Source organism: Microcaecilia unicolor, chromosome 2 (assembly GCF_901765095.1).
Source record: "Microcaecilia unicolor chromosome 2, aMicUni1.1, whole genome shotgun sequence".
NCBI classification, from domain to species: Eukaryota; Metazoa; Chordata; class Amphibia; order Gymnophiona; family Siphonopidae; genus Microcaecilia; species Microcaecilia unicolor.
In genome coordinates this window covers 552,361,217-552,387,391 of record NC_044032.1, presented here as the reverse complement: position 1 = coordinate 552,387,391, position 26,175 = coordinate 552,361,217, and the positions used below count along the sequence as shown (strand labels likewise).

The following is a 26,175-nucleotide window of genomic DNA, read 5'->3' as shown; positions in this document are numbered from 1 at the left end:
AAAAAGAGTTATAAAATGCAGTAAAGCAAAAAAATATTTCGAAACCCCCCCCAGTCCGGCAGGCATGATGGACGTACGCGGAGCAGAGTTCTGGACTGGTCCCAGTCCTCATTGTAAACGCCACGCCCCGCTCTGCACGGTAGTTCAACTTTGATCATACTTTGTACACACGCAAGCCAAGCAAACCTTTGCAGGGGAGGGGATAATAAAAAGGAGCTGAACTCGCTGCTCTGCGCATGCTCGCTAGAGCTTCTTCTTCCGACTTTATTAGTGGCGTGTGCTCATACCGCCTTGGAATAAACAAGGGTGCTGCAGCTGCGTTTAAACGCCTGTAGCTGCCAGTAACTTACCAGATCAGCCAGCGTCAGTTTCTATAGAGCAAGCAATATGGCCTCAGAGGTGCAGCCTGAATCTGCGAAGAAGCAAGTACGTGAGTAGCAGGCTATGGTTAGCTCCTTTTGCTTCAGAAACTTGCGATCGCTGGAAGTTTTTTTTTTTTTTGTAGTTAGGGTTCACAACCCTATATATTGGCGTTTGTAGATCTTTGTGAATTAAAAGCTTGACTGTACAGTGTCCAAGCATGTGCAAATGATATGGATTTCTGTTTCATCTAGCTAGGGATTTAAATTTGTCAGGGTGGTCCTTTGCTTTCTCTCTATTTATGTTGGTGGAGACGTATTCAATTAACTTCACTAGTATGATAACTTTTCATGTGTTGCCAAAGTAATACGTTTACAGGCAGATGATCAAAGCCCCGCGCTGTAGTGATTAAAGTTTAAAAAGTGATAACGTCTGATTCAATCATTAGGCAACACTAGGCGGTTATTTAGGGTTGCAGCAGTGAAAGCAAAAACAAAACAGTAGGTCCTGATAATCTCACTAAACTCAAAGGACCAACAGCACGCCCTTTACCTGAAGTGAGAGTGGGCACACCCATACATACAAAGTTAAGTATGATTTTTTATTATGTATTTGTACAGGACGAATGTTATTGGGATAATTATGTTCAGTTTAATTATGACATAGAAACAGAGAAAGAGGTAGACAAAGACTATATGACCGCTGCCCATCCATGCCATCTACTCTCCCTGTCACTCCCTTAGAGATCCTATGTACTTGTTCAAGCTCAACTTGAATTTAGATACTGCTGTAATCTTCACCAGGAGGCCCTTCCATGGATTCACCACCGTTCTGTGAGGAAACATTTTCTCAGGTTACATCTGAGTCTATCCCCTTTCATCTTGTACCCCAGCATTTCAGAGCTTCCTTTTAATTGAAAGAGACTCCCCTCCTGTGCATTTATGAATGAGATATTTAAATACCTATGCAGCATATCTCCCCTCTCCTGCCTTTCTTCCAAAATATGCATATTGAGAAGACTACTGACCATTTTAGTAGCCGCCCTCTGAACCGACTCCATCCTGTTTATATTAAAGCCTTAAAGGAGGGTGTAAGGTTGAAGGTTTGTCTAGGATGTTGAATACACTCATGCTGGATTTGGGAAAGAAAGAATTTGTAAATGTGCGATATGACTGTTCTTCAGAAAACGGATCTAACTGGGCTTTTGTCAGTCCATAGCTATAGCAGGTCTCCGTTTGCCTGTTGACCTATAGGTGTGCCTTTTCAATGATGTTTGAAGTTGACATTTTGGATCAGGCAGGGTTGTCAACTTAAGAAAATCATATTTGCTAACAGCCTGCTAGATTTTTGCTTAATTACAAACCTAACAACTTACTGTTGCTATTTTGGGGGTAATGTTATAAAGGTTGTTCTGTATGTAAAGGCTTTTTATTTTTCTTTTTAAATAAAATTACACAGCAGCATATGAATTTACAGATATGTACCAGCATGGTGTGTCTTTACATGCACTCTGCTTGGATGTTCCTGGGGGCATAGTTTGGGCAGAGTAGTGGTGGAGTTGTGTGCTTGTACTCCACATATCTATATCACATTTACACTTGCCTCAGACAGGTGTGTACCTATTTGGCATATATGCAGGGGCAGCCTGTCCACTTGGCCACCTGAGGTGGGGGCCTCAAGGCGGCACTCTTCAGGAGTGGCATCTCCCCCTTTGTGGCATTTTACCTCATCACGGTGTTGTTCCAAACCTGGCAGCGGCAGTGATTCCCATACGCTGCCCTGCCTGCATCTGCTTCTTCCCTTTACTGCGGCTGCCTCTCTGATGTAACTTCCTGTTTAGTCAGAGGCTCAAGCAGCAGCAGTAAAGGGAAGAGGCAGGTGTCGGTGGCAGGGCAGTGTATGGGAATCGCTGCCAGGTTTGGAACATGACGATGTAAATGCTACCCGGGGGGGCAGCATCTCGGGGGGAGAGGGAGGCGCATGTTAGCTCCGCCTCAGGCAGCATGTTGTCTTGGGCTGGCCCTGCATATATGTACTGTTTTGGGTCTGGATTTGGAAGCCTATTTTATAAAAACACATAAGCATCTGTGTTACATAGGCATCTTGTCCCCCCCCTAGCAAAGTTTGACTTAATATATCAAGATTCCTTTCTTTAGAGACCAAGAAATGGTTCTGGACTTCCACTAACTGCAGCCTCACGGAACCAGAGCCTATGCTGTAAAAAGTCTGACCATTGCAATCATGACAGTTTATTGACATGAAATTATTTTTACACACACAAACCACTCTGGGCTTTGTGTTTTGTTTTTCAGATTTGTAGAAAAGGATACAAGTTAGGCCATATGTAACTTTATTTTTATGCCTAGGCAAGAGTCCCACAAATAATGGCAAGAGTTGCAGGTTGCCATGTGCTTAAAAACGGAACAGATTTTTAGTGATCAGCTAGACTCAATATAACCTTTGTAACCATTAATTGGTAGCTACACAAGATGACTAGATTACAGTATCTTCTATTGCAATCAACTGTCTCTCTCACAACGCCTCTCACCTCCATGTGAAGGCGCTGCACCGGCAATAATGGCTGATCACCTCCCTGGACTTCCCTCCTTTCCTCCCTGGCCCACCCTCGTCTGACGTCAGACGAGGGCAGGCCAGGGAGGAAAGGAGGGAAGTCTGAAGAGAGGCGATCAGCTGTTGTTGCTGGTGCAGCGCTTTCACATGGAGGTGAGAGGCGCTGTGAGGGCCCGGTAGCAGAAGGAGGGGGCGGGTGGAGGGGGGAGCGGCGGTGGCGACGACCTCAGGGAGGGCGGCGGGGGCAGGGCCACGGGGGGGGCGGGTGGAGGATAGAGGGGAAGCTGTCATTTCAAGGGAGGGAGGGAGGGAGGGGGCCGGGGCTACGTAAAGTTCTGATTTCAATGCAGGGGGAGGGGGGAGCGGCGGCGACCTCGGGCAGAGGGGGGGTGCAAGGACGTCCATAAAGGACATGTTTGTTTGTTTTTTGACGTCCTTGGCATGGGCAGAGCAGCCAGCATAACGCTTGGCTGCTCTGCGCATGCTCTACCGGCTGATTATCCGACGGTTTTACAAGGGATTAGAGAATGCAAGTGAGCTGCAATGAGCAGCTCATTTGCATTCCCTTTCCTTCATGCATAGCCGTTCCCTACCGATTCGCTATGGAATTCGGTAGGGAAAGGCTCTAAGACGACTTTAGTGCAGCTTGGCCTGAGTGAGGGTGTGAGACAATGTGAATGATCTTGGAAGCATGGAGAGAATGAGAGGCTTTGAAAAGGGGTGGAGGAGGGTAGTATGGAGGTGTATGAGAAAAAGGAGGTGGGCCTCTGAAGGTGTTGAGTTAGGGTGGAAATGGGCTTAAAAAGATAATGAAAGACAAGGCAATAGGATATGGGGTAGAGGGTATAAGACAGAAGAATAACTTGGAGTTGAGAAAAGGAAGTAGAGACAGACAGGGAAGAGGCTGACAGGGTGATTAGAGGATGGAAATGAGAGTAGGGAATGGCTGAAAAAGAGATATATGATAGGAGACTTGAGAAGGTGAGAGATGAGGGGTGCAGTGGGAATGCTGACAGTAGATGAGAGAGAGAGAGATGGGAAAAAGCTGGTAGGTAGATGAGAGAGGGTAAAATCAAATAGGCAGATATAAAGGCAGAGAAGAGAAATTAAAAAAATAATAATAAAATAAAAAGATTAGTTCCAGATATAGAGAAGGAAAGGAAAGAGAAGAAATGGAAAGGCAAACCTGGAAAATAGATTTCCACATGGAAAGTGGAAAAGAGACTGGAACCAGCCCAATTTTAAAAACAAAATGCCAGACAACAAAGGTAGAAAAGAAACATGTTATTTAATTATTTAAGGAGATGTGCCAGATTTGGGAAATGTAGATCTTTTCTATTTTTATTTTTTAGTCGAGTATAGGAGAAAATGCATTTCTGGTGCATTTTTTAAACCAGTATTTTTACTGTTCATAGTCTGGCTTTCTTGGGGAGAGGGTGTCTCCATTTCAGGTTTTGTCCACATAGTTTAAAAAAAATTCTGTGGTGGTCTCCAATCTTTTATCAGGTGAGGGTCTGTCCATGTTTTGCACATGTGATTTGAGGTGAAGGATTCTGGTAACATGTATTGTGTGTATATATAGGAATCTGTAACAGTCCAGCTTATTTTAGTTTTCCAGTAGTAGGTACAGTCAATTCTCACTATTTGCTGGGGTTAGGTTCCTAGAAAACTATGTGAATACCAAAAATGTGACTAGGGAACCATTGATCCTATGGGAAAAAGGGGGTTAGGTTCTTGTGTGACCCTACTGGAGGAGTGATCTAGTGGTTAGAGTACCAGTCTTGACATCCAGAGGTGGCCGGTTCAAATCCCACTGCTGCTGTTTGTGATCTTGGGCAAGTCACTTAAACCTGCACCTGCTAGCAGATGTTCTGTTGGTCTCCCTCACCTGCCTGGTCTAACTTAAAAATGCTTTTTTTCTAAACAGAGGGTTTCCGGTGCAGGTGCAATTCAAACATGCTGCCTTTGGCCTCCTCTGCACTCCTAACTCTGCCGCTGCAGTCCACCCCACCTCTGACGCAAGCGCAACTTCATGTTTCCACCTGGGTGGAACGCAGCAGCAGAGGGACAGTGCCGAGGAGGCCGATGGCAGCGTGTTTGAATCGCTCCTGCACCAGAAACCCTCTGTTTTAAAAATATATATATTTTTAAATTGGACCAGACAGGGGTGGAGAGAAGTGGGAAGACATACAGTGCAGCATGCACCAGTTCTGGCACCTCACTGCTGTGCATACCCTGCTTACTGCGTTCTACTGGTCCTGGTCTAGAGATGCCACTGCAGTACCTCCACTCCAGGCCTGCCAGGAGTGCTGGCTTGTAGCAGCAACCAAAACACCAATATAGGCAGGAGAGCCTTCCAACGCATGTGTTCACATCTTGTGAACCTGCTGGTCCCACCCCCTGACAATGGGACGTACACCTCAGAGGGTGCGGGACCAGTAGGGCCTTTGTGAGCTGCAAGCGTATGGGCTAGAAGGCTGTCCTGCACATATTGGAGGTCTGGTTGCTGCTGTGAGCTGACAGGCCTAGAAACAAGGCAGCGGGAGGTAGTGGCAGCAGAAGGGAGGGAGGTAAGGAGGTTTGGCTGAATGGGTGGGTAGGAGGGAGTGAAGAGAGTAAGAGAAATGTTGGATGGAGAGGAGAGAGAGTTGGTGATGTTGGATGGGTGGGGGGGGGGGGAGGTAGGGAAGAGAAAAGAAATGGGAGATGCATGGGGGGGGGGGAGGAGAGCTGATTTATAGGTTGCAGAAAGCCAAGCAGCCCTGTGGGGGACCCAGGCAACAACTAATTCAATAAAAGTTTTATGAGCAAATAAAGTTGAATGCTTACCAAGAGTCCTTAAATCCATTCCTTGAGGTCCCCAACCCAGCCTGGTTTTCAGAATTCCCACAATGAATATGTATGATATCTGTTTGCATTCATTGCTTCTATTGCATGCAGATAGATCTCCTACATATTCATTGTGGGAATTCTGAAAACCAGGCTGGGTTGGGGACCTCGAGCAATGGATTTGAGGACCCCCTTTTGGACATGGTCAAGGTAAAATTAGTTGGTCAAATAAAGATTAGGTGTAGCCTGTAAAACCAGCCCCCAGAATATAGCAATATATGGTTAGATGGGTCCTTCCAGAACTAAAAGATAGCCAAACAAGACCAAAAGGTGTCAGTTTGCCCTCTTTGGAAAGAACATGAAAAAGATAATGTATGCTTTTGTCTGCCCAAGCTGGAAAAGCCTTGGTGGTCACACCAGGCAGGAAATGCTCATTACCCCATATAGGTAAGAAAGGGAGTAAAGCGAAGGATAGCATTTCAGTTGTTTGCATTACCAATGCCATGTATTTCTCATGGGTTAAAAAAAAAGTATATGTGCTTTAAAATCTAAAGAAATCTGGTTTATTTGAGGGTGTTGGGGGAGGGGTTATTAATGCTATTGTAATAATGAAAATATTTTATCTGTTGAGATGTTTTTCTTATCTGTTTTATTTTCAATAAAAATTGTTAAATTCTAAAGAAAAGGGTCATGGTTTAGGATGAAGATTATAACTAAAATGAGTGGAGGTCTCCAGATCACTGACAAATAAGAAGTATTTCTGATCCAGTCATTTTCAAAGATTCAATAACACACCCTGTTACATAGCCTGAGGTTTAAACCTCAATTCTTGGGATGGTTTATCTTTAACACTGAGAACCTAGCACATTTCTGATGCCACAAGTATCTGTGGAGTAATTTATCTAACCGTAATTCAGCTTTACTCATGAGAAAGAGGGGAAGCATTTGAAATGTATAAAGCTACTTGGGGCCAACGATCGTCTTTTATATACAAATTCTGCTCCTCCAGAGACAGGGTATGTCTACCAAATATGTAATTAAGCTTGATTATTTTATTTATTTATTTATTTATTGCATTTGTATCCCACATTTTCCCACCTCTTTGCGGGCTCAGTGTGGCTTACAATAAGATATGAATAGTAGAAATACATTTGTAACAACTTGGATATGGAATACATTGTGTAGAGTTGTGTGAGACATTCGATTATCATTAGGAATATAACAATGGGACATCAACATAGAAACATTGGGAGGAGACAGTGGGACAATTGATTACAGGATGAGGGATGGCCCGATATTAAATGACTACAGCTTTTGATATGCAACTTCTAAACCAATACTCAGCTTGGTTCCCAGAAATGTGATTTCTTTTTAGAGTTGGCGTTACTGTCCAATATCCAGTGCACACATCGACAGGGAAGATGTGGCAAAGATTATACAGGAATGTCGGGAAGAAAGCTTCTGGCACAGAGGTAACTCAGACTTATTCTCTTACTTGGTAAGGTATTGAAGCTGGTTTTAGCTAAAAATGATCGTGTTTATTTTGTGAGGGTATGAGAGAAAAAGGAGAACTTTCTTTTTCTTTATATTTACCCAGTGATGTTCTACATGGAACCAACAGGACTTGAAATTAGAGAGCTGTATGGCAATGGGGACAGCAGGAATTCCACGGGTACCCCCTTCAGGTCCACAGGAATGGACTGGGTTCCATGGGGATCTCGTGAGGATGGACCCAGGTCCCATGGGGTTCCTGTGGAACTACACAATTGAACCGACCTATGTTTTCCCTCCCCGCCCTGAAAGCATTCCTCTTGTTTTTCAGCTCTCCCTTTATCCCTCGGAAGCATGATGGCCACCCAAGGATTAGTCTATAAAGGTAATGCCAACATTTTTTGTTCATAGGGAAGTCTGTTGCAGATTAAATGTTTGTCCAGTGTTGTAGATGTGACTACTTATTGTTCTTAAGTAAAAGTTTTGTAAAGAAGTACAAGAACAATGTTTCTTTTACTGACATAATAATTTTACCAATTTTTTACTACTTTTAACCTAGTTACTTCTGATGCTTGCAGTTAAAAGTAAAAGTGGTAGAGAGACCTAAATAACGATTCCTCAGTAAACCAATTGAAACAGCAAAACCTGGGACAGGATTTTGCAATTGCAAACCTCATCACACAAACGGTGGATCATCTCATCTTAAATGTTGGTGTTTAGAGAATACAGCCAGTGCTTGTTGAACTGGTTACTATTCTGCAGCCCAACAGAACAGTGATGAGTTTTGGTCACTTTGAAGTGGAGGTGAATCTGAAGCTGGTAGCAATTCTTGTTGAACAGACATGTGTCTCTGTCACAACAGACTGCTGGACATCCCATGGAAATTTTTACATTGGTGTGACAGTCCACTGGATTGATCTCCAGCCCTCCCTGAACTGTGTCGGGGGGGGGGGGGGTCAGGGAGACCTCCAGCCCCCTGTCACTGGGGGGGAGGGGGAGGTAGACGGTCACCCACTGGGCCACCAGGGACTTGTTAGAAATGCAGGGGGGGTTATGGGGGCTAGAGACCCACTGGATCTCCAGCCCTCCTTGAACCTGTGTTGGGGAGACTGGAGGTCTGCTGGACCTCCAGCCCCCCCTGTCGCTGGGGGGGTTGTCGGTTACTGGGGGCAGTTGCTTCATTGGGGGGACTGGGGGCCTGCTAGCATGCAAATGCATGCTGGACAGGGCTCACCATTCCTCCCCAATGGTCTGTAAACCCTAACACCAGCTTGGAGCTGGTGTAGGGTTTGCCACAGCCAGCGAGCCAATCTTTGGCGCGCTGGTCGCTGATCATTGGGGATGAATAGATTTAGCATGCATTTGCATGCTAGTTGCGTTCAGAGCCCTCAAGTGTGTTGTTTCATGTGCTTGTGGACTCTGATCATGGGGCGGTAGCAAACGCAGGTGCTAGTATGGCGCTAACAGCCTCTAGCGCCTGTGTTTGCTTCTGATCATCTGTATGTGAGTGTGCACAACATTATAGTATTCTACAAGGTGGGCATGTAAGTAGGAGACATACCAATCTCCTACCCATTTAGGCATGCTCACTTAGACCATGTCAATGGCAGGCATATATGTGTGTGGTAAATGTAGCACTTTAATGCGTAAATGACAGTATTTAATCTATACACACAAATGTTTGACACGCCCATGCATGCCCCCCTTTGCACACACCTAGCTTGGACGTCTATTTGTCCTCTTTGTGTTTTGATCATACAATGATATGCTATTCATGACATTTCCACTTTGAAGGGCATCCGTTTTCAGCAGACATGGGAAAGATTTTGGGACACTTTGCAGCCCGCAGCAGAATACTAAATCAGAAATAATTCTGCAAAATGCAGATGTATATGTTTATCTTGATCCATGACCACGTCACATCATAGGGTGGACACTTTGGGAGGAAAAGGGAAGGGGAGGTAAGAGGGGCGTATATATAGAAGTGTTATTGTTAAATGATCAACCTACTGACAATGATGTTTTCTATCTGAGTTGAACTGTGGATTCTGATCTTTGTACTGTCTTGATGGTTCTTGTACGAACTTGTGAAGATTTTTGGGTTGATCATAAAGATGATTTAAACACAAATTTTCATCTGGGAATCTAAAACGATTCCAGGCAGCAATACCTGGTGTTTGATAGGTATAGAATGTCCACAGATTACAGAATTAATAGTAGATAATTGGCTGTGATGTACTAAAACAAATAGCCTCACACTTGGTCAGATTCAATTTTAGCTTATGATTTTTCTTTAGGAAGTAGCTGCCTGGTTGGCAAGGTTTCACTATAGACCAGTGGTTTAGTCATGGGTGGGCAGGGGCCCATGCATTTGAGTTCAGTACCCGCCAGCTAAAGACCTCCTCCGAAGGCATCCAAAACTCCTACTGCCAAGCTTGGCAGTCGGTGGTAGCATGCTTGAGCATGTGAACTTTTTTCTAAGAAACAGGGTTGAAAATCTGCTGAGAGCTGAAAAGCCAACTCGAGTCAAGACTAGGAGTTTTCTTACACCCAGAAACAAGAGGAGGGTCCCGATTTGACATCCTCAGTACCAGAGGAAGGTTCTGCAGATGTTGGAGTTTTATAGCTATGTTGTACCAGACCAGAGATGGGTAGGTGGGTTAGGAACCTCTGCATGATTATCTGCCACCACATTCCCAAAACAATGGGCAGAGCATCCACCATAAAAGACTAATCTTGATGAAGGTGACAGGAGCTGTTAGCAGTGTGTCCTTTCTGTAAAAGAGAAATATGTATTGACCCCCCCCCCCCCCCAAGATGCATTAGAACAGAAAATTTTTAAGGAAGACCTGTAGGGGTGGGAGACAGAGAAACTAATAGTCTTAGTCTTAAGAGTGGTTTTGTTTTGTTTTTTTAAGAAGGGGGAGGGGAAAGGCAGTGTTAGTAGCTGTTGATTCTAATTATTTTTTTGGAGGGTTTTTTTTTTTCATTCATGTCACTTTGTAGATGAGGATCTAGCATTTATAATGTATGCTTGTAAACTGTTGCAATCCTTTTAAATAGTCTTTGGCCACAATGTCTTGCTTGATACTTTTGCTGTTAAACTATCAATTGCCTGTTGCTCACTCTGCTTAATCATGTTTATTTATTTAGGTTATCTGTCTTCTAACCCAAGATTCGGGTCATTGCCAAAAGTTGCTCGTAAGTAACCTAAAACACTTGAAGGTTAACTAGTAGATTTTTATACTTCCAAATTGCAGACGGCAGTTGGCAAACTGTTATTTGTAATGAATTTGCCTCTATAACATAAATTCTGTAGGAGACAAGGTCCTCTGTAGGCATCATTTTAAGACCAGAATATTTTTCCATATAGAGCTTGTTTTACAGCTATGTATAATTTCTCCGATTTACAGTTGCTGGAGTTCTTGGTTTTATCATTGGCAAAATTTCATACCTGGGCGTATGCCAGGAGAAGTTCCACAAGATAGGGGTCCAGCCCTTTGGCCTTGGATATGGGCCACGCTTTGGTCAATATAAAAGGTATGGATTATACATTTAATTTTTTTCATTGATTTCATTTTATGTATTACAGTCTTTGTCATCTTTTCAAGCCCAAAGAGCAGCTACATTAACAAAAATGTATGGGAAGGACTCGTAGCCAAAAGAGCTAGAGAGCCACTGAGAGCTCCATCAGTATGTTCAGATTCCAAAACAAAGGGGGAGACAGAGCCAGAACTGTTTTCTTGGTGGGGCCAGAGGTTGATAGGTGAGCACTAAGAAGTATGGTTGTCCACATCACTTCCAGGTCTCCTGTTACTGGCCTGGGTCACTGCCATTGACTCGATGGGCCTTACTTCAATTGGAGAGGCCATAACCTAGAGGCAGCAGAGACACATAGGAAATATTCATAATGTCATTATAGACCAGCTCATTTTTATGTACAGGAGAAGGGAGATGTTGAGATGGTATGGGCTGCTCACTCAGTTACCTTGGTGAAGTGATTCCTTGCCTTGCCCTGAAACCTTTGGTTTTCCTCAGTGAGAACTCTTTCCTCCTTATAGACTCTTAAGCTTCCACATGAATGAACACCTGACCTCTAGGTGTTCTGCAGCTCCCAGTAGTTAGGAGGCTTTTCTACATGTCAGCTAGGACTAAAAAGGATTAGCCCTCCCTGTCACCACCACCTTGACTGAAAATGGAGACATTTCCTGCTTTTCCCCAATGAGCTGTAATATTACAATGTTATGCGAGTATTCTAAGTGCTATTGATCAGGAAGTCGGACACTCTTTACCCAAAGAAATGCCTCTGAAAATTGCTCTGAGTTGAATTGTAGGAACCTAAAACTATATAGAGGAGGAGAGTACAGGGTGAGGGCCTTTAATATCGATAATCAGAAGTGAACCATTTTCAGTGGAAAGAAAATGTTTGCGCAATTTGCAGTAACGTGTGATTTAAACAGGGTTGATGCAGGAATAACATCAGAAGAAATTCCTTCACAGAATGAATGTATTAGACATGGTAAGACAAACATAGTAACAGAATTCAAGAATGTATGGTCCCATAAGCTCATTCCATGAAGGCAAATAAGTTGGGATCCCTGGTACAACACTGGGAAGTAAATTGAGCAGATTCGATTGGCCTTACGGTCTTTATTTGCCGCCATATTCTCTGTTTCAAGCCCTGTTATAAGAAAGCATCTGAGATTCTTGTTTTCTTGGGATTTAGTTAAAGCAGAAATTTTTATAGAATAAAATGATACTTTTCTAAGCACTTTAAACACATACTGGAAGAACTAGTGCCACTAGACCTTCAGTAAGCAAAATCCTACTACTACTACTTTATCATTTCTATAGCGCTACTAGACGTACGCAACGCTGTACACTTGAACATGAAGAGACAGTCCCTGCTCGACAGAGCTTACAATCTAATTAGGACAGACAAACAGGACAAACAAGAGATAAGGGAATATTAAAGTGAGGATGATAAAATAAGAGTTCTGAACAAGTGAATAAGGGTTAGGAGTTAAAAGCAGCATCAAAAAGGTGGGCTTTTAGCTTAGATTTGAAGACGGCCAGAGATGGAGCTTGACGTACCGGCTCAGGAAGTCTATTCCAGGCATATGGGGCAGCAAGATAAAAGGAACAGAGTCTGGAGTTAGCAGTGGAGGAGAAGGGTGCAGATAAGAGATTTACCCAGTGAATGGGGTTCCTGGGGAGGAGTATGGGGAGGAATGTAGGGAGAGATGAGAGTGGAGAGGTACTGAGGAGCTGCAGAGTGAAGGCACTTATAGGTCAATAAAAGGAGTTTGAACTGTATGCGGAAATGGATAGGAAGCCAGTGAAGTGACTTGAGGAGAGGGCTAATATGAGCATAATGACCCTGGCGGAATATTAGTCGTGCAGCAGAATTTTGAACAGATTGAAGAGTAGAGAGATGGCTAAGTGGGAGACCTGTGAGAAGTAAGTTGCAATAGTCTAAGCGAGAGGTGATAAGAGCGTGGATGAAGGTTCTGGTAGTGTGCTCAGAAAGGAAAGGGCGAATTTTGCTGATCTTGTAGAGAAAGAAATGACAGGTTTTAGCAGTCTGTTGAATATGTGCAGAGAAGGAGAGGGAGGAGTCAAAGATGACCCCAAGGTTACGAGCTGATGAGAGTGTTATCCACAGAAATAGAGAATGGGGGAGGAGGAGACGTTGGTTTAGGGGGAAAGATAAGAAGCTCAGTCTTGGTCATGTTTAGTTTCAGATGGCGCTGAGACATCCAGGCAGCAGTGTCAGACAGGCAGGCTGATACTTTGGCCTGGGTTTCAGCTGAGATTTCTGGTGTGGAGATGTAGATCTGTGAGTCATCAGCGTAAAGATGATACTGAAAACCATGGGATGAGATCAGAGTACCAAGGGAAGAAGTATAGATGGAGAAGAGAAGAGGTCCCAGGACAGATCCCTGAGGTACACCAACTGACAGTGGGATAGAAGTAGAAGAGGATCTACTAGTATACACTAAAGGTACGCGGGGAGAGATAAGAAGAAAACCAGGAAAGAACAGAGCCCTGAAATCCAAGTGAGGACAGCTTATCAAGGAGCAGACTGTGATCAACAGTGTCAAAAGCAGCAGATAGATCGAGAAGGATGAGGATAGAATAGAGACCTTTGGATCTGGCTAGGAACAGATCATTGGAGACTTTAGCAAGCGTTGTTTCAGTTGAATGAAGGGGGCGAAAGCCAGATTGAAGTGGATCAAGAATAGCTTGAGATGAAAGAAAGTCAAGGCAACGGCGGTGAAAATCCCTAAATCACCTCACAAAAAAATGCTCCCTTTGGGGAGATACAAAATAAGGAACAACCACTCTCCTTCCCAAATGACAAAATACAAAAAATCTCATAACATCATTTTTTTTTTAATGCTCCTGCTCTAGTGCCCGGAATATGCTGGGCTGGGTTTCAATTTCTCATAAAGATTGGACTTTCTAGGGATCAAGATGGGGATGCAGCTTCTCAGTCCCATTTACTTCCTGAGGGATACTGAAAAGTTAATCTGTCTTTTTCATTCTAGACTCTCCCTTAAGTTGGCACCTCACCAGAGCGGCTGCTTTGGATAGGCCAGTCTGGTCTGGTGCAGCTCCTCTCGTACAAGGTCTAGCCAGCCTTTAAAGAGACAAGTTATTTTTGTTGTTGTTTTTTTTTTTAATGCTGTTCCTTCCTTCCCATCTGAAAAACTCCCAGACAAGAACACACAGTCTGAAATACAAGGCTTTAAATGGTTCCTTCCAAACATCACAAGGATATACATCCTCTGCCTAGTGTTAGACATGCAAGCCCATCCTCTGTTACCTCACAGCACTCAATAGGTCATAGGTACAGGGATTCCAGAATTTTCCTCTAAAGTGCAGAGGGGACACTTGTACTACGTAAAATAGATACATTTTTGAAAACTTTTATGTGCAGATATTAGTCTAACCCAGGATTTCTCAACCCGCTGTATCCATAGTACTGCATCTAGTCTATGCAAATCTGTGTCATGCATATTCATTGTGGGTTGAAAACCTAACTGGCTTGGTGTGTCCCGAGGACTTGGTGAGAACCACTGGTCTAGCCAAAAAGCGCATAGATGGAGATGCCCCATCAATATTTTGTCTTAAAACAGAGAAGCAGAATTTGACTTTCGTATATAAAAGATGGGATGCCAGCACATTCAGGTGGGCAGAAATTCAAGATCTGTGGAAGTCAAGCCAAGTATTTATGATCCATAATAAAGTCGCTTTCCTGATGTGAATTTAACTATGGGCAATAAAAATACTATATACAATATTTTTTATTTTTGTAACATTTGAACATTGATGGTCACTTATAGATGCAGCCACATCATTTGTAATTACATTTTCTTTGCGTCTGTAGTTGATACAGCACTTTTAATTGACTGGATAGTTTTTTATTCTTGAGAAATATTTTTGGTTTATAACTCATGTTAATTTAGGTTATTAGGCTATCCTTATTTTCGTTCTTGACCTCTCATTATCCATATTCACAATGTACATAGGTAACGTGCCTTAGCTTTATTTTATTTTTGTTCACATACTGTCATTACTGACATGTTTTCACTTACACACCTTATTTTTACTTATATATTGTTTCTCACGTATATTGAAGCACTTGTTTTTAGTTATGCATATTCATTCATATATTAATATTTTGATATTTGTATTGTGCAATCACTATTTTATGCATTTTGTTTACATCCTTTACTGTATATTTTACTATACTATATTTTTATCACCTTTTATGCCTAGATTATAGTTGTTTAATATCAATATTTATACTTATTTCACATTTCACCTTATTTCGTTGAGATTTTTGATTTTCTTATGTTTTAAAGGACCCCCCGAAGAAGGCTTGTGTGCCAAAACACAGCCCGTGTTGGGTCTTAGTTGGATTGAGGTTTAACCATTATGAATGAATACATTTTGTGGACACTATTATTATTGCCCAATTGACTTTCATTTACAGTCGGACATTCATGGTTTTGGTGACTTCCATCTTTTGTTTGGCTGCAACGTGCCTATTTTTGTAGGTAACACTGGCTCACATGGGCTGACAGCACTGGGAAAGGGAATAAATGTTTCAGAATGTTAGAGAGGGTAATACCGCGTACACAGAAAGTATACGAACAAACAAACAAAAAAAAAAAGCAACACTGGGCCTTCAAGACTTCAAGAACTTTATTTGTCCCAGTCTTGAAGGCCCAGTGTTGCTTTTTTTTTTTTTCTGAGAATAAAACTTGCCATGAAGAAGTACCTTTCAGCACAACTGAAGCATACAAAGCTGCTTCTGTTCTCGGCTCCGTGTGGTGCGAGGGGAAAACTGGAGGAAACAAAAATCAAACGTTGCAACCAATGTCTCCAACACAGTCAAATCTTTCCTGATCACTGGATCCTTATACTGGTTCCCTTCAGTGGGACTTGGCCATAACTGTATCCAGAAAGGCAAGGATAGGAATAGGACCCAGTTTGAAGAAAGACCTAGAGAGATCTTTTATTTAAGAATAACATTAAATCAAATATGAAAATTAATAATTTGGTTTTAAATCATGAATTTCCAGGCAGACTCTGTTTGGTGCACACACATAGAGGCAGAGTTCTGCAGAGCTGAATATTTTGATTTTATCATATAAACTTTATTCAGTGTACTTTTGTTTTCTTTCCTTTAATTGTAGCCACTGTACTCATGTCTGCGAGGAATGCAGGAAAAAACATAAAGAGAGTGAGAGTAAAGGTTCAGAGGCTCCTGCGTCTTAGGTAAATTATGTCTTCAGCTGAAATACATTTTAAATGTTAAAAAAAAACCTGCACTACAATTTATGATCAATAGGAAAAAGTATTACATATAATTCTTGTGAAGATAATTTCTTTTAACAGGAATTCTGCTTTTGTAGAACTCCTGTGAACAAAGGCTCCAGAAAGTTCTACCTTGCCTCTGCTCACCTCCTGGGATGATTAGAATTTGTTTCCTTAGGGAAAGAAAGTCCAAACTGAGAAGAGGTGGATGGAACAAGGAGTTGTAGAACAGGTCAAAGAAATGTCATCTCTAGAAGGAAAGTATGAGGAAGAAATAGGCAAACCCTCCATTATATATAAGCTTTTGTTAAGTAATGCAGATTTTACATGTGAATTTCAAATATATGTACTTTTTAAAATATCTGCCCTACATTTATCTAGGTTAGCAAAGCATAAGCCAACTTTTCTTTCTTTTGGCCCAGAAGTTGCTTCCAGCTGGTCTTTAATGAACTACAGTCCAGTGAGTTTTCACCTGTGACTTTTTTTTTCCCCTGCCCCAGGATTTTTTCTAATGCACCTTTCCTTAGTGCCAGCACCAGACCAATCCAGGAGCATGTGGATAATGGTCCCATTGCTCATCTACCAGCAGGTGGAGACAAAGTCCAGAATTTTGCTGTGCCTTAATAGAAACATGTGCAGCTGAAACAATCCCAGCATTCTATCTCAACGTGAAATGTCTTATAGCTCCTGAATTGTTTGGTGACTTAGTGCCAGTGTAGTGTTTTGTTTTGTTTTTTGAGTGTAGAGTTTTGTGAGGGGTTTTTTGGTTGTTATTTCCTATGGATTTTTTTCCCTGCATTTCTAATCCTCCTTAAAATATCTGATGGTGCCAGGTGCACCCCTCCCTCAAAGCACTGTTCTTTTCCTCTTTCTGCCTTTGTAATATTGACTGTAGTCTGCCTTGTTGCTAGAAGACCTGGGGTTTGTGAGTGGGAAGATTGTCTCCTTCCTCTCTTCTGGGGCAATTTCTCCAAATGAGTTTAGCACATACCATGACAGGAATGAACCTCATTCCTATGCCAGTGCATGAAGAGTATGATCTCAGGCTCTCACCTTTACTGCTAATGCTCACTGTAAACTTGCATCGTCCTGAAGAGAGCTTCCCTCTGGAATTTATAACATATATAAAATGTATAGGCAGCTTATCCAGGTATGAAATACTTTTTGATCAAGCCTGTGACACCCAAAACAATGAGAAATGTTTGTGTATTGTTCTGCTATATTTTCTTGCTCTCGGACTGCATTTCTCCCTGGTTGGGCTAGTGTTAATGGTGAGACTTTCTACTACTGCTTTTATGGGCTTAGAAACACAGCTGTCTGGCTTATGGCGGCTTCAGTAGAAGCCATTAAACTGTGCTCCTGTTGTGAAGCGCACCCAGCTGTGTTAAGCTCCTGTGCTTTTGTAAATAGCTTGGACAACTGCTCCAGGTAGATGATCCAGGAGAGGGTCCTTCTTGAGCCAATTTTTGGGACTTTTCTCCTCAGCAAGTTGTTTCAAATTTCGGAGGTGCCTCTGAGTTCCCCTTTGCAAACTGTAGGAATGGCAACTATTTTAAGCAAGTGCTCTGTGGTGGATCTGAAAGAAGCCTATTTTCACATTTCCCATTTGACCTTCTTACCAATCCTTTTCCTCAGGTGTGTAGTTTAGAACCTGCACTTTCCATTCCAAGTGATGCCTTTTGGTCATGGAGCAGCTCCCAGAACATTTCCCAAGGTCATCATAGTGATGGCTGCCTTTCCTTCTTGGCAGGGAATCTGAGTTCATTTTTATCTGGATGATTGCCTGGAGCAAAGGGACTCTGATTAACCAAACTTAAGTGCCAAGGACTAAGTTCTCCATTTTCTGCAGTCCCTGGGATAGGTTGTAAAATTTGAAGAGCAAACTAGTTTCTTCCCAATCTCTAAAATATCTAGTGGTTCAGTTCAGCACTTGGCAAGGCAAGTTCATTCTTCCAACCCACAGGTTGCAGAAACTACAGTCTAATCAGACTGCTTCTCAAACAGCAGAGTGCTTAGAAACATAGAATCATGATGGCAGATAAGGGCCAAATGGCCCATCCAGTCTTCTCTTACTCAATAACCACTAGCTCCTCCTTTTCCTAAGGGATCCCACGTGCCTGTCCCACACTTTCTTAACTTCATCCTATGCCCTCTCATTCCAGAATTTTCCTTCATTTGAAAAAGGCTCGCCTTCTGTGTATTACATAGTAGATGACGGCAGAAAAAGACCTGCACGGTCCATCCAGTCTGCCCAACAAGATAAACTCATATGTGCTACTTTTTGTGTATACCTTACCTTGATTTGTATCTGTCATTTCCAGGGCACAGACCATATAAGTCTGCCCAGCACTATCCCTGCCTCCCAACCACCGGCTCTGGGACAGACCGTATAAGTCTGCCCAGCAATATCCTCACCTCCCAACCACCAGCCCCGCCTCCCACCACAGGCTCTGCCACCTAATCTCAGCTAAGCTTCTGAGGATCCATTCCCTCGGAACAGGATTCCTTTATGTTTATCCCACGCATGTTTGAATTCCGTTACCGTTTTCCTCTCCACCATCTCCTGTGGGAGAGCATTCCAAGCATCCACCACTCTCTCCGTGAAAATATACTTCCTGACATTTTTCTTGAGCCTGCCCCCCTTCAATCTCATTCTACCACCTTCCCATCTCCGGAAAAGGTTCTTTTGCGGATTAATACCTTTCAGATATTTGAACGTCTGTATCATATCACCCCTGTTTCTCCTTTCCTCCAGGGTATACATGTTCAGGTCAGCAAGTCTCTCCTCATACGTCTTGTAACGCAAATCCCGTACCATTCTTGTAGCTTTTCTTTGCACCGCTTCAATTCTTTTTACATCCTTAGCAAGATATGGCCTCCAGAACTGAACACAATACTCCAGGTGGGGCCTCACCAACAACTTATACAGGGGCATTAAAACCTCTTTTCTTCTGCTGGTCACTCCCCTCTTTATACAGCCTAGCAACCTTCTACTTAGGCCACTGCCTTGTCACACTGTTTCGTCGCCTTCAGATCCTCAGATACTATCACCCCAAGATCCCTCTCCCCGTCGGTACCTATCATGCCACTGAAGTAATTAAACCTCTCTATCATATCTCCTCTATCCCAGCATATACATGTTGAGGTCCATGAGCCTGTCCCCATATGTTTTATGACAGAGACCGTTTACCAGTTTGGTAACCACCCTCTGGACTGACTCCATCCTGTTTATATCTCTGCATAGGTGCAGTCTTCAGAATTGCATGCAGTACTCCAAATGAGGCCTCACCAGAGACTTATAGAGGGGCACTGTTGCCTCTCTTTTCCCTACTGGTCATCCCTCTCCTTATTGATCCAAGCATCCTTCTGGCTTTGACTGTTGCCTTTTCTGCCTGCTTGGCCACCTTAAGGTCTTCAGACATGATCACCCCCAAGTCTCACTTTTTTCTTCTGTACACAGAAGCACTTCACCCCCTATACTGTACCGCTCCCTTGGATTATTGTAACCCAAGTGCATGACCCTACATTTCTTAGCATTACATCTTAGTTGCCAATTTTCAGACCAAGCTAGCTTCACTAGATGCTTCCGCATGCTATCCACACCCTCCGGGGTGTCCACCCTACTGCAGAGTTTGGTTTCATCCGCAAAGGGACAAACCTTAACAGACAGCCCTTCCGCAATATTGCTCACAAAGATGTTAAAAAGGGCCAGCCCGAGGACCGATCCCTGTGGCACACCGCTGATAACATCCCCTTCCTCAGAGCAAGCTCCATTTACCACTACCCTCCGTCTCCTCCCATTTAACCCAGTAATCACTTTAGGTCTCATACCAAGGGCACTCAGTTTATTTATCAGTCACCTGTGTGGAACCTTGTGAGATACTTTGCTAAAATCCAAGTACACCACATCCAGTTCCCCTCCCACGTCCAACTGTTTGGTCACCCAGTCAAAGAAATCGATCGGATTTGTCTGACACGACCTGCCTCTAGTGAAGCCATGCTACCTTGGGTCCTGCAGTTCATTCGATTTAAGAAACCTCACAATCCTTTGCTTTAGGAGCATTTCTGAATATCCATATGTACTCACTTGGATTGTAAACTCTTTGAGGAAGAGACTTATCAAAAAATGCTATACATGGCCTTCAGATGAAATTGGAAAGATAATCTAGAACAGTGGTTCTTAACCCAGTCCTCAGGACATAACCTAGCCAGTCAGTTTTTTTTAGGATATCCATAACACGATAAATATCCATGAGAGATTTGCAGGTAGTGCTTGTAAATTTCTCATGCATATTCATTGTGTATATCCTGAAAACCTAAGTGGCTAGGTGTGTCCCCAGGATTGGGTTGAGAACCCCTGGCCTAGAAATCCAAATATTTACTATGCATATGTGACTTGCATACATTGGAGCTCCAGTCCATGGAAATTAATCTCTTACATAATCCTTGAAATCCAACTTGCTATGGCAGGTTTTCAAATTTACATCTCTGCTAATAAAGTTACAGTAATTCCTTTTTTGAAATTGCCCAATTAATAGAACATGGGATTGACATTCTTAGTGACTGGACTTCAGCTTTTAGGCTAAAATTAAATAATGACAAAATAAAGCTTCTAGTCTTAGGAAACTCTTTTAAGCTTTTCAGGGAAACAGTGTTCATTATTAACAATGTTTAATTTGACTTGGAGAAACAACAACAAGATTTTAGTGGGGGGGGGGGGGGGGGGGGTGAGTATTTAACATTCAAACCACACATGTAAATCTGGTGGTTAAAGAAGGGCTTTTATGCAATGAAAAAGCTGAGAAAGAGAAGATTGAGCTTGAATTTTAATTCGTTCGGATCCATAGCACAGTCTGTGCTTTTGTCACAGATGGATTATTGCAATTCTATATTTGTGGGCTTATCTGAAGGGTTACTAAAAAAAAAAACAAAATTGACTTTCTCCATTGCTGGTGAATCTTCATTGGCTCCCTACTAGGGCCTAAGTTATATTTAAATTATGTACTATGACGTTTCTCATTTTGCACTGATTTGCTCCAGAATATTTGTCAAATCTTGTTAGTCTTACTTGAAGAAATAGAGCTCTGTATGATAGGCTTCCATTATTATTACAATATCATTCTCTAAAGGAGTTATCTGGAGAACTGTGTTAAACAGTCTGTTTTCATTTCAGTCTGTCAAATGGTGGAATGCTCTTCCTCTATATTGAATTAGTGTTCTATTATTCAGACTGTTTAGGAAAGCTGTTAAAACCTATCTTTTTCATCTGTTTAATAAGTAATGATGAATGAATGCTGATTTATATTTGTAGCTCGCTGGAAATGCCCAGTTTTCTCTTATTGTAAACTGCATAGCGTTCTTGTGGGACTATGCGGGGTATAAGTGCCTCTTGTAATGTATTGTATGTAATATAACTGAGTGGAGCCATAAAGATGGGTTTTGGAAATAGTTTTTGCAATAAGCTTTTGTTGGTTTGCAGGGGCTGCCTACTGCCTAAAATATTTGAAGCACTGATTAGGGAGAAGTGCCTGTACAGGTTACTTCCTTTCCCCAAATTACTTCACAACTATACATGCTCATTTGCAGAATCTGCTTTTTAAGAAATAAAGGGGCCCTTTTTACCAAACTGCAGTAAAAGTGGCCTTAGCAAGTACTTACATGGGTCATTCCCGCATTCTAAGGCCATGTTTTACCACATGGGTAAAATAGCTGAGTTTCCTTTTTTTTTTTTTTTTTTCTTCAATTTAATGGCCATGCACTAATTTTCCATTAGCATGTGAGCCTCTACTGCCACCTAGTGTGTAGGCAGTGCGGGCTCATACACTAATCGGTTAGTTTCCAGCAATGTAGCTGAGCTAACCAGTTAGCGCAGAACATGCCTACTCCCTGCCCGAATGCTAAAAACTCTTTTTTAGCACATGGGAAGCATACGCCAGTGCCAGATTTACTGAGTGTGCCATGTGGTAAGGCACTTTAAGCTGTGGTAAGCATGTGTTAGTGCTTACTGCAACTTACTAAAAGGACCCCAAAGCTGCTTAAGAGAATATATTTTGTTCATATGGTTAGGAATTTAAAAAAACAATGGTGTTTGATACAGCAGCTGCTCCTGTCTATTTTTTTTTGTTTGTTTCACAGAATTGAAGCGCACTTAGGGCCTCTCTTATCAAGCTACACTAGCAGTTCCCAGTGCGGTAATTCCGACAAAGCCCATTCATTTTGAATGAGCTCTATCAGCATCCCCATGCGACTTGATAAATTAGGCCGTTTTTTAAATTTTTTCTGCTTGTCTGAGACACTTACACCAAAGGATATGCAACTGGCAACAGAACTAAAAACGAGCAGGAGCCAGCAGAGCACAGTGGCTATCAGTGACCCCAGTCCATATAAGCCAAAGACCGAGAGGAGCCAAAGCAGAGAAAAAGTGGCTGACTGGGATCCCAGGCACTGCCAGTCACAGGAGCCGAGTGACCATGTTCTTGTGGTTCTGCCACTGCCACTCGCTCCAGGAGTTTTGCTCTGTCCACAGACTCTGCTATATACAGGCACAGGAAGCTAGCAGCATATGACTTATTGAGATTTTCACCCTGCACGACACCAACAACTGAGGATCAGACCTGAGGAGCACCAGCATAGCCATTGGCCAGTATATGGAATTATTACTTTTTTTAATCTGTGGAAGCCATGCTAACAGGAAGCTTGTGCACGTGATGAGTGTGGGGCTGCTGTAGGGCACATCAGCTCATAGGTCTCATAGTAACATAGTAGATGACGGCAGAAAAAGACCTGCACGGTCCATCCAGTCTGCCCAAGATAAACTCATGTGTATACCTTACCTTGATTTGTACCTGTCTTTCTCAGGGCACAGACCGTATAAGTCTGCCCAGCAGTTTTTCCTGCCTCCCAACCACCTGTCTACCCTCCCCTATCCTCGCCTCCCAACCACCAACCCCTCTTCCCCCCCACCTGCTCTGCCGCCCAATTGTAGCTAAGCTTCTGAGGATCCATTCCTTCTGCATAGGATTCCTTTATGCACATCCCACGCATGTTTGAATTCAGTTACTGTTTTCATCGCCACCACCTCCCGCGGGAGGGCATTCCAAGCATCCACCACCCTCTCCGTGAAAAAATACTTCCTGACATCTTTTCTGAGTCTGCCCCCCTTCAATCTCATTTCGGGCCAAGTTTTATAGAATCTTGGAGGGGGGCATATTGCCATCTCTAACACACGTGATTTTAAGTGCTATTTTCAGTTTTTTGGAGACCAATAAAAGAAACTGGACATCAGCATAGACTCAACAGAGCTTTTAAGTTTCCGAGGTTGGTTCTTATGTATCTCTGAGGTCTCCATTTTCTCCACAAAAAATTATTTAAAAAAAAATTAGAAGTGAGTCCTGAATCTGTAGTTTCACAACAATGGAGTATTTGCACTCATTGGGTGTTGATGCCCATATATTCCTAAGGGTGTCTAGCGTTAATGTGTGCTAAAAATGCTAACACGCCTATAGCACAGCTTAGTAAACAGGGCCCTATGTTTCTAGCAATAAAAAAACAAACACTTATCTGCACTTATCAAGTTATTGATCTCTTCTATTTTTTTTAATTTATCAATGCAGCTAAGGAAATAGAGGAAAAATATGTATCATATGAAAACGTTTAGTTAATAATTATTAGGAAACAGAGTCAATATATTAAGAAATTAAAATAAAGGAAAAATAACAGAATAGATGCCAATATCTGGAACAATCCTCAGCTGGCATAACAATGCATCTAAAACTGTGGGATTTATGTCTGAACCTTAATTTCCTCTTTAGAAACCACAAATTCTAATAATTGCTTAGGGTCAGTAAAGAAGGAATTATTTTGAAAGGTGAAACAGCAAGCACAAGGAAACCAAAGCAAAAAAACTTATAACCAGAGCTTGCGCCCCAGAGCGCAAGGCCAATAATTCCTGGTGTCTCCTCTGGGTATTCCTTGATAAATCAGGGAAAATTCTTATCTTTGACCCTAAGAAATCACAATTCACGTATCGAAAATATAACTTCAGAACAGTATCTCTGTACAGTTCCAAGGTAAAGTGGTATGTTGAGTAACAAATCCCAAAGATGATGACTCCAGGAAATCTGTTAAATTTTAGCATTTTGATTATCTTCTCATTGTTTGTCTCCAGGTATCAAGTAGTTAGCGCTCACTAAAGGTGGCAATGTCTCGGATGGAAGTTTTAAAACAGGATACATGGCTAGATGGACCATTGGTCTGACCAAATATGGCTACTCTTATGTTCTTATGATAGGCAGCTGGGAAGAGATTTTTCAGTTGTGCACTTTATAATGGAACAACTTCATAAGGCAGTCCAAAGGGCTTATTTAGTTGGTGACTTTATTATGCCTTAGTTACTTTGGATGTTGCCTGGTTTTTTTTTTTATATTACAGCATAAGTACAGATGTTTGTAGACTTGGTTTATTTGAGGTCTAATATACCACTATATCTAACGTACAGGTCCCAACGGTTCACAATGTATATATAACAATGTATAAAAGGAACTCCATTATATGACAGGAAAGAATCAACCAAGCAGAACTTCAATCATATGACATCATTTATTTTACTTAATGTTTTATAGTTAACTTGTGTAAACAGCTTTGACTGTTCCTCTTGAAAGATGGTAAATAAACATATACTGTACATAAAATTGACCTTGCTATTTTGTTTGGAAATCGTACATGCAGTTTACCTGAATTTGTTAATGTAGGACATCTCTTAGCTTGAGGATCCCCACCTTTTACAGTGAGCTAAGTTCAAATAAATAACATGCTAATGTTTATAATCTTGTTTACAGAGGTGAATCACAAAGACTTCATCCCATTTTCACCTGCTTGTAATGGGTTCTGCAGAAGAAGCTACCAAGTCATGATGAATTGATGTGCACCAGCTCTTATCCTCTGGAGTTGTAGCAATGCTGTCAAATTCTCCTTTTTTTTCTTTTCTAAATGGTACTTTTTTTTATTATAATAAAAAAAATCTCAAATTGTAAAACTAGTGTTAGCTTTCTGTTTTACTTTTCCATATAGTGGTCTTGTCCAGATTTGAGGTCTGGGTGTGTTGAGCAGGAGGTTTTTTTTTTTTTTTTTTGTTAACCTGCAGCTGGAAAATGACCAATTTTTTTTTCTATTAATGGCCCTGTGCTAATGTTGCCATTAGCATGCAGCCATTAAAAAGAAGCACTTAACGACACCTATTTTGTAGGCAGTACTGCTCGCCGCACTAAACAGCGAGCAGTAATGTAGCTGTGTGAACTGAATAACACAGGAATGCCCATTCTGCCCACCCAGACAGGCCCCCTCCAACAAAATATTTAAAATATTTTTTCATGTGCAGTTAGCATGTGCTTACTGCAGCTTAGTGAAAGGGCCCCTTACATTTGTCGTTAGAGCAGGTAAAATAAGATTTAATGATATTCACAGGAAATTCTTTCCATACTATAATTCCACCCTCTGCTGGTTAGATGCATGAATCCTTCATCCAAATTCATATCTGATAAACATTTATATAATCTGAAAGAGGGACCAAACTGCAAAAATAAATTCTTATACGAATGTCTAGCACATTCTCCACTAGGGCTGCAGGACTGCTGTGTTTGGTTATAGAATAAGATTACAAATGTACTTAAAAATAGATCTGAGGTGTATTTAGCTCTTGGAATAAGAGATGCCTCTTAGGTGCTGATTTTATACATTGATTGTGAATGGATTCTGTTCTACATACAGAAAATACCATATTCCTATCTGGACAGAGTGTGAAATCTTGGTTTGCTGGAGTCCAGCTGAGGTACTTGCCCAGCGCTGTACTCCATGGCTGCACCATTGACCTGATTTAATGTTACCAGCTCTGTTTGCAGTAGGTCACCCCTCCCTTTGAGATGTCCATGCCATAGATGAGTGTGTTGCCCATCTCTTTCAATCAGTGTTTAATTCTGGCCAAATATTTCCTTTAAAGGGAAATTATGTTTTTGGAAACATTAAGAGCACACCAGACATTTACTTCATGAATTAAAGTTCTTACTTGTTTAATACAATTTTATCTGCTTCCCAAGAGGA

General features: G+C 42.0%; 1 protein-coding gene across 1 annotated transcript; it reads left to right on the top strand.

Moving 5' to 3' along the window:
- Positions 1–230: 230 nt before the first annotated feature.
- Positions 231–25,092, top strand: OCIAD2 (OCIA domain containing 2). Its single transcript, XM_030191365.1, has 7 exons — positions 231–426; positions 7,136–7,232; positions 7,583–7,636; positions 10,405–10,452; positions 10,665–10,791; positions 15,960–16,041; positions 24,918–25,092. The coding sequence occupies exons 1-6, from the start codon at positions 388–390 to the stop codon at positions 16,039–16,041; spliced, it is 447 nt and encodes a 148-aa protein (XP_030047225.1). The 5' UTR covers positions 231–387; the 3' UTR covers positions 24,918–25,092.
- The last annotated feature ends 1,083 nt before the right edge of the window (positions 25,093–26,175 follow it).

Excerpts from the sequence above, each read along its gene's own strand:
- OCIAD2 (XM_030191365.1), top strand. The coding sequence starts at position 388 with ATGGCCTCAGAGGTGCAGCCTGAATCTGCGAAGAAGCAA. Across the intron at positions 7,637-10,404 it reads CCAAGGATTAGTCTATAAAG|GTTATCTGTCTTCTAACCCA; the intron begins GTAATGCCAACA and ends TTATTTATTTAG. Across the intron at positions 10,453-10,664 it reads GTCATTGCCAAAAGTTGCTC|TTGCTGGAGTTCTTGGTTTT; the intron begins GTAAGTAACCTA and ends TCCGATTTACAG.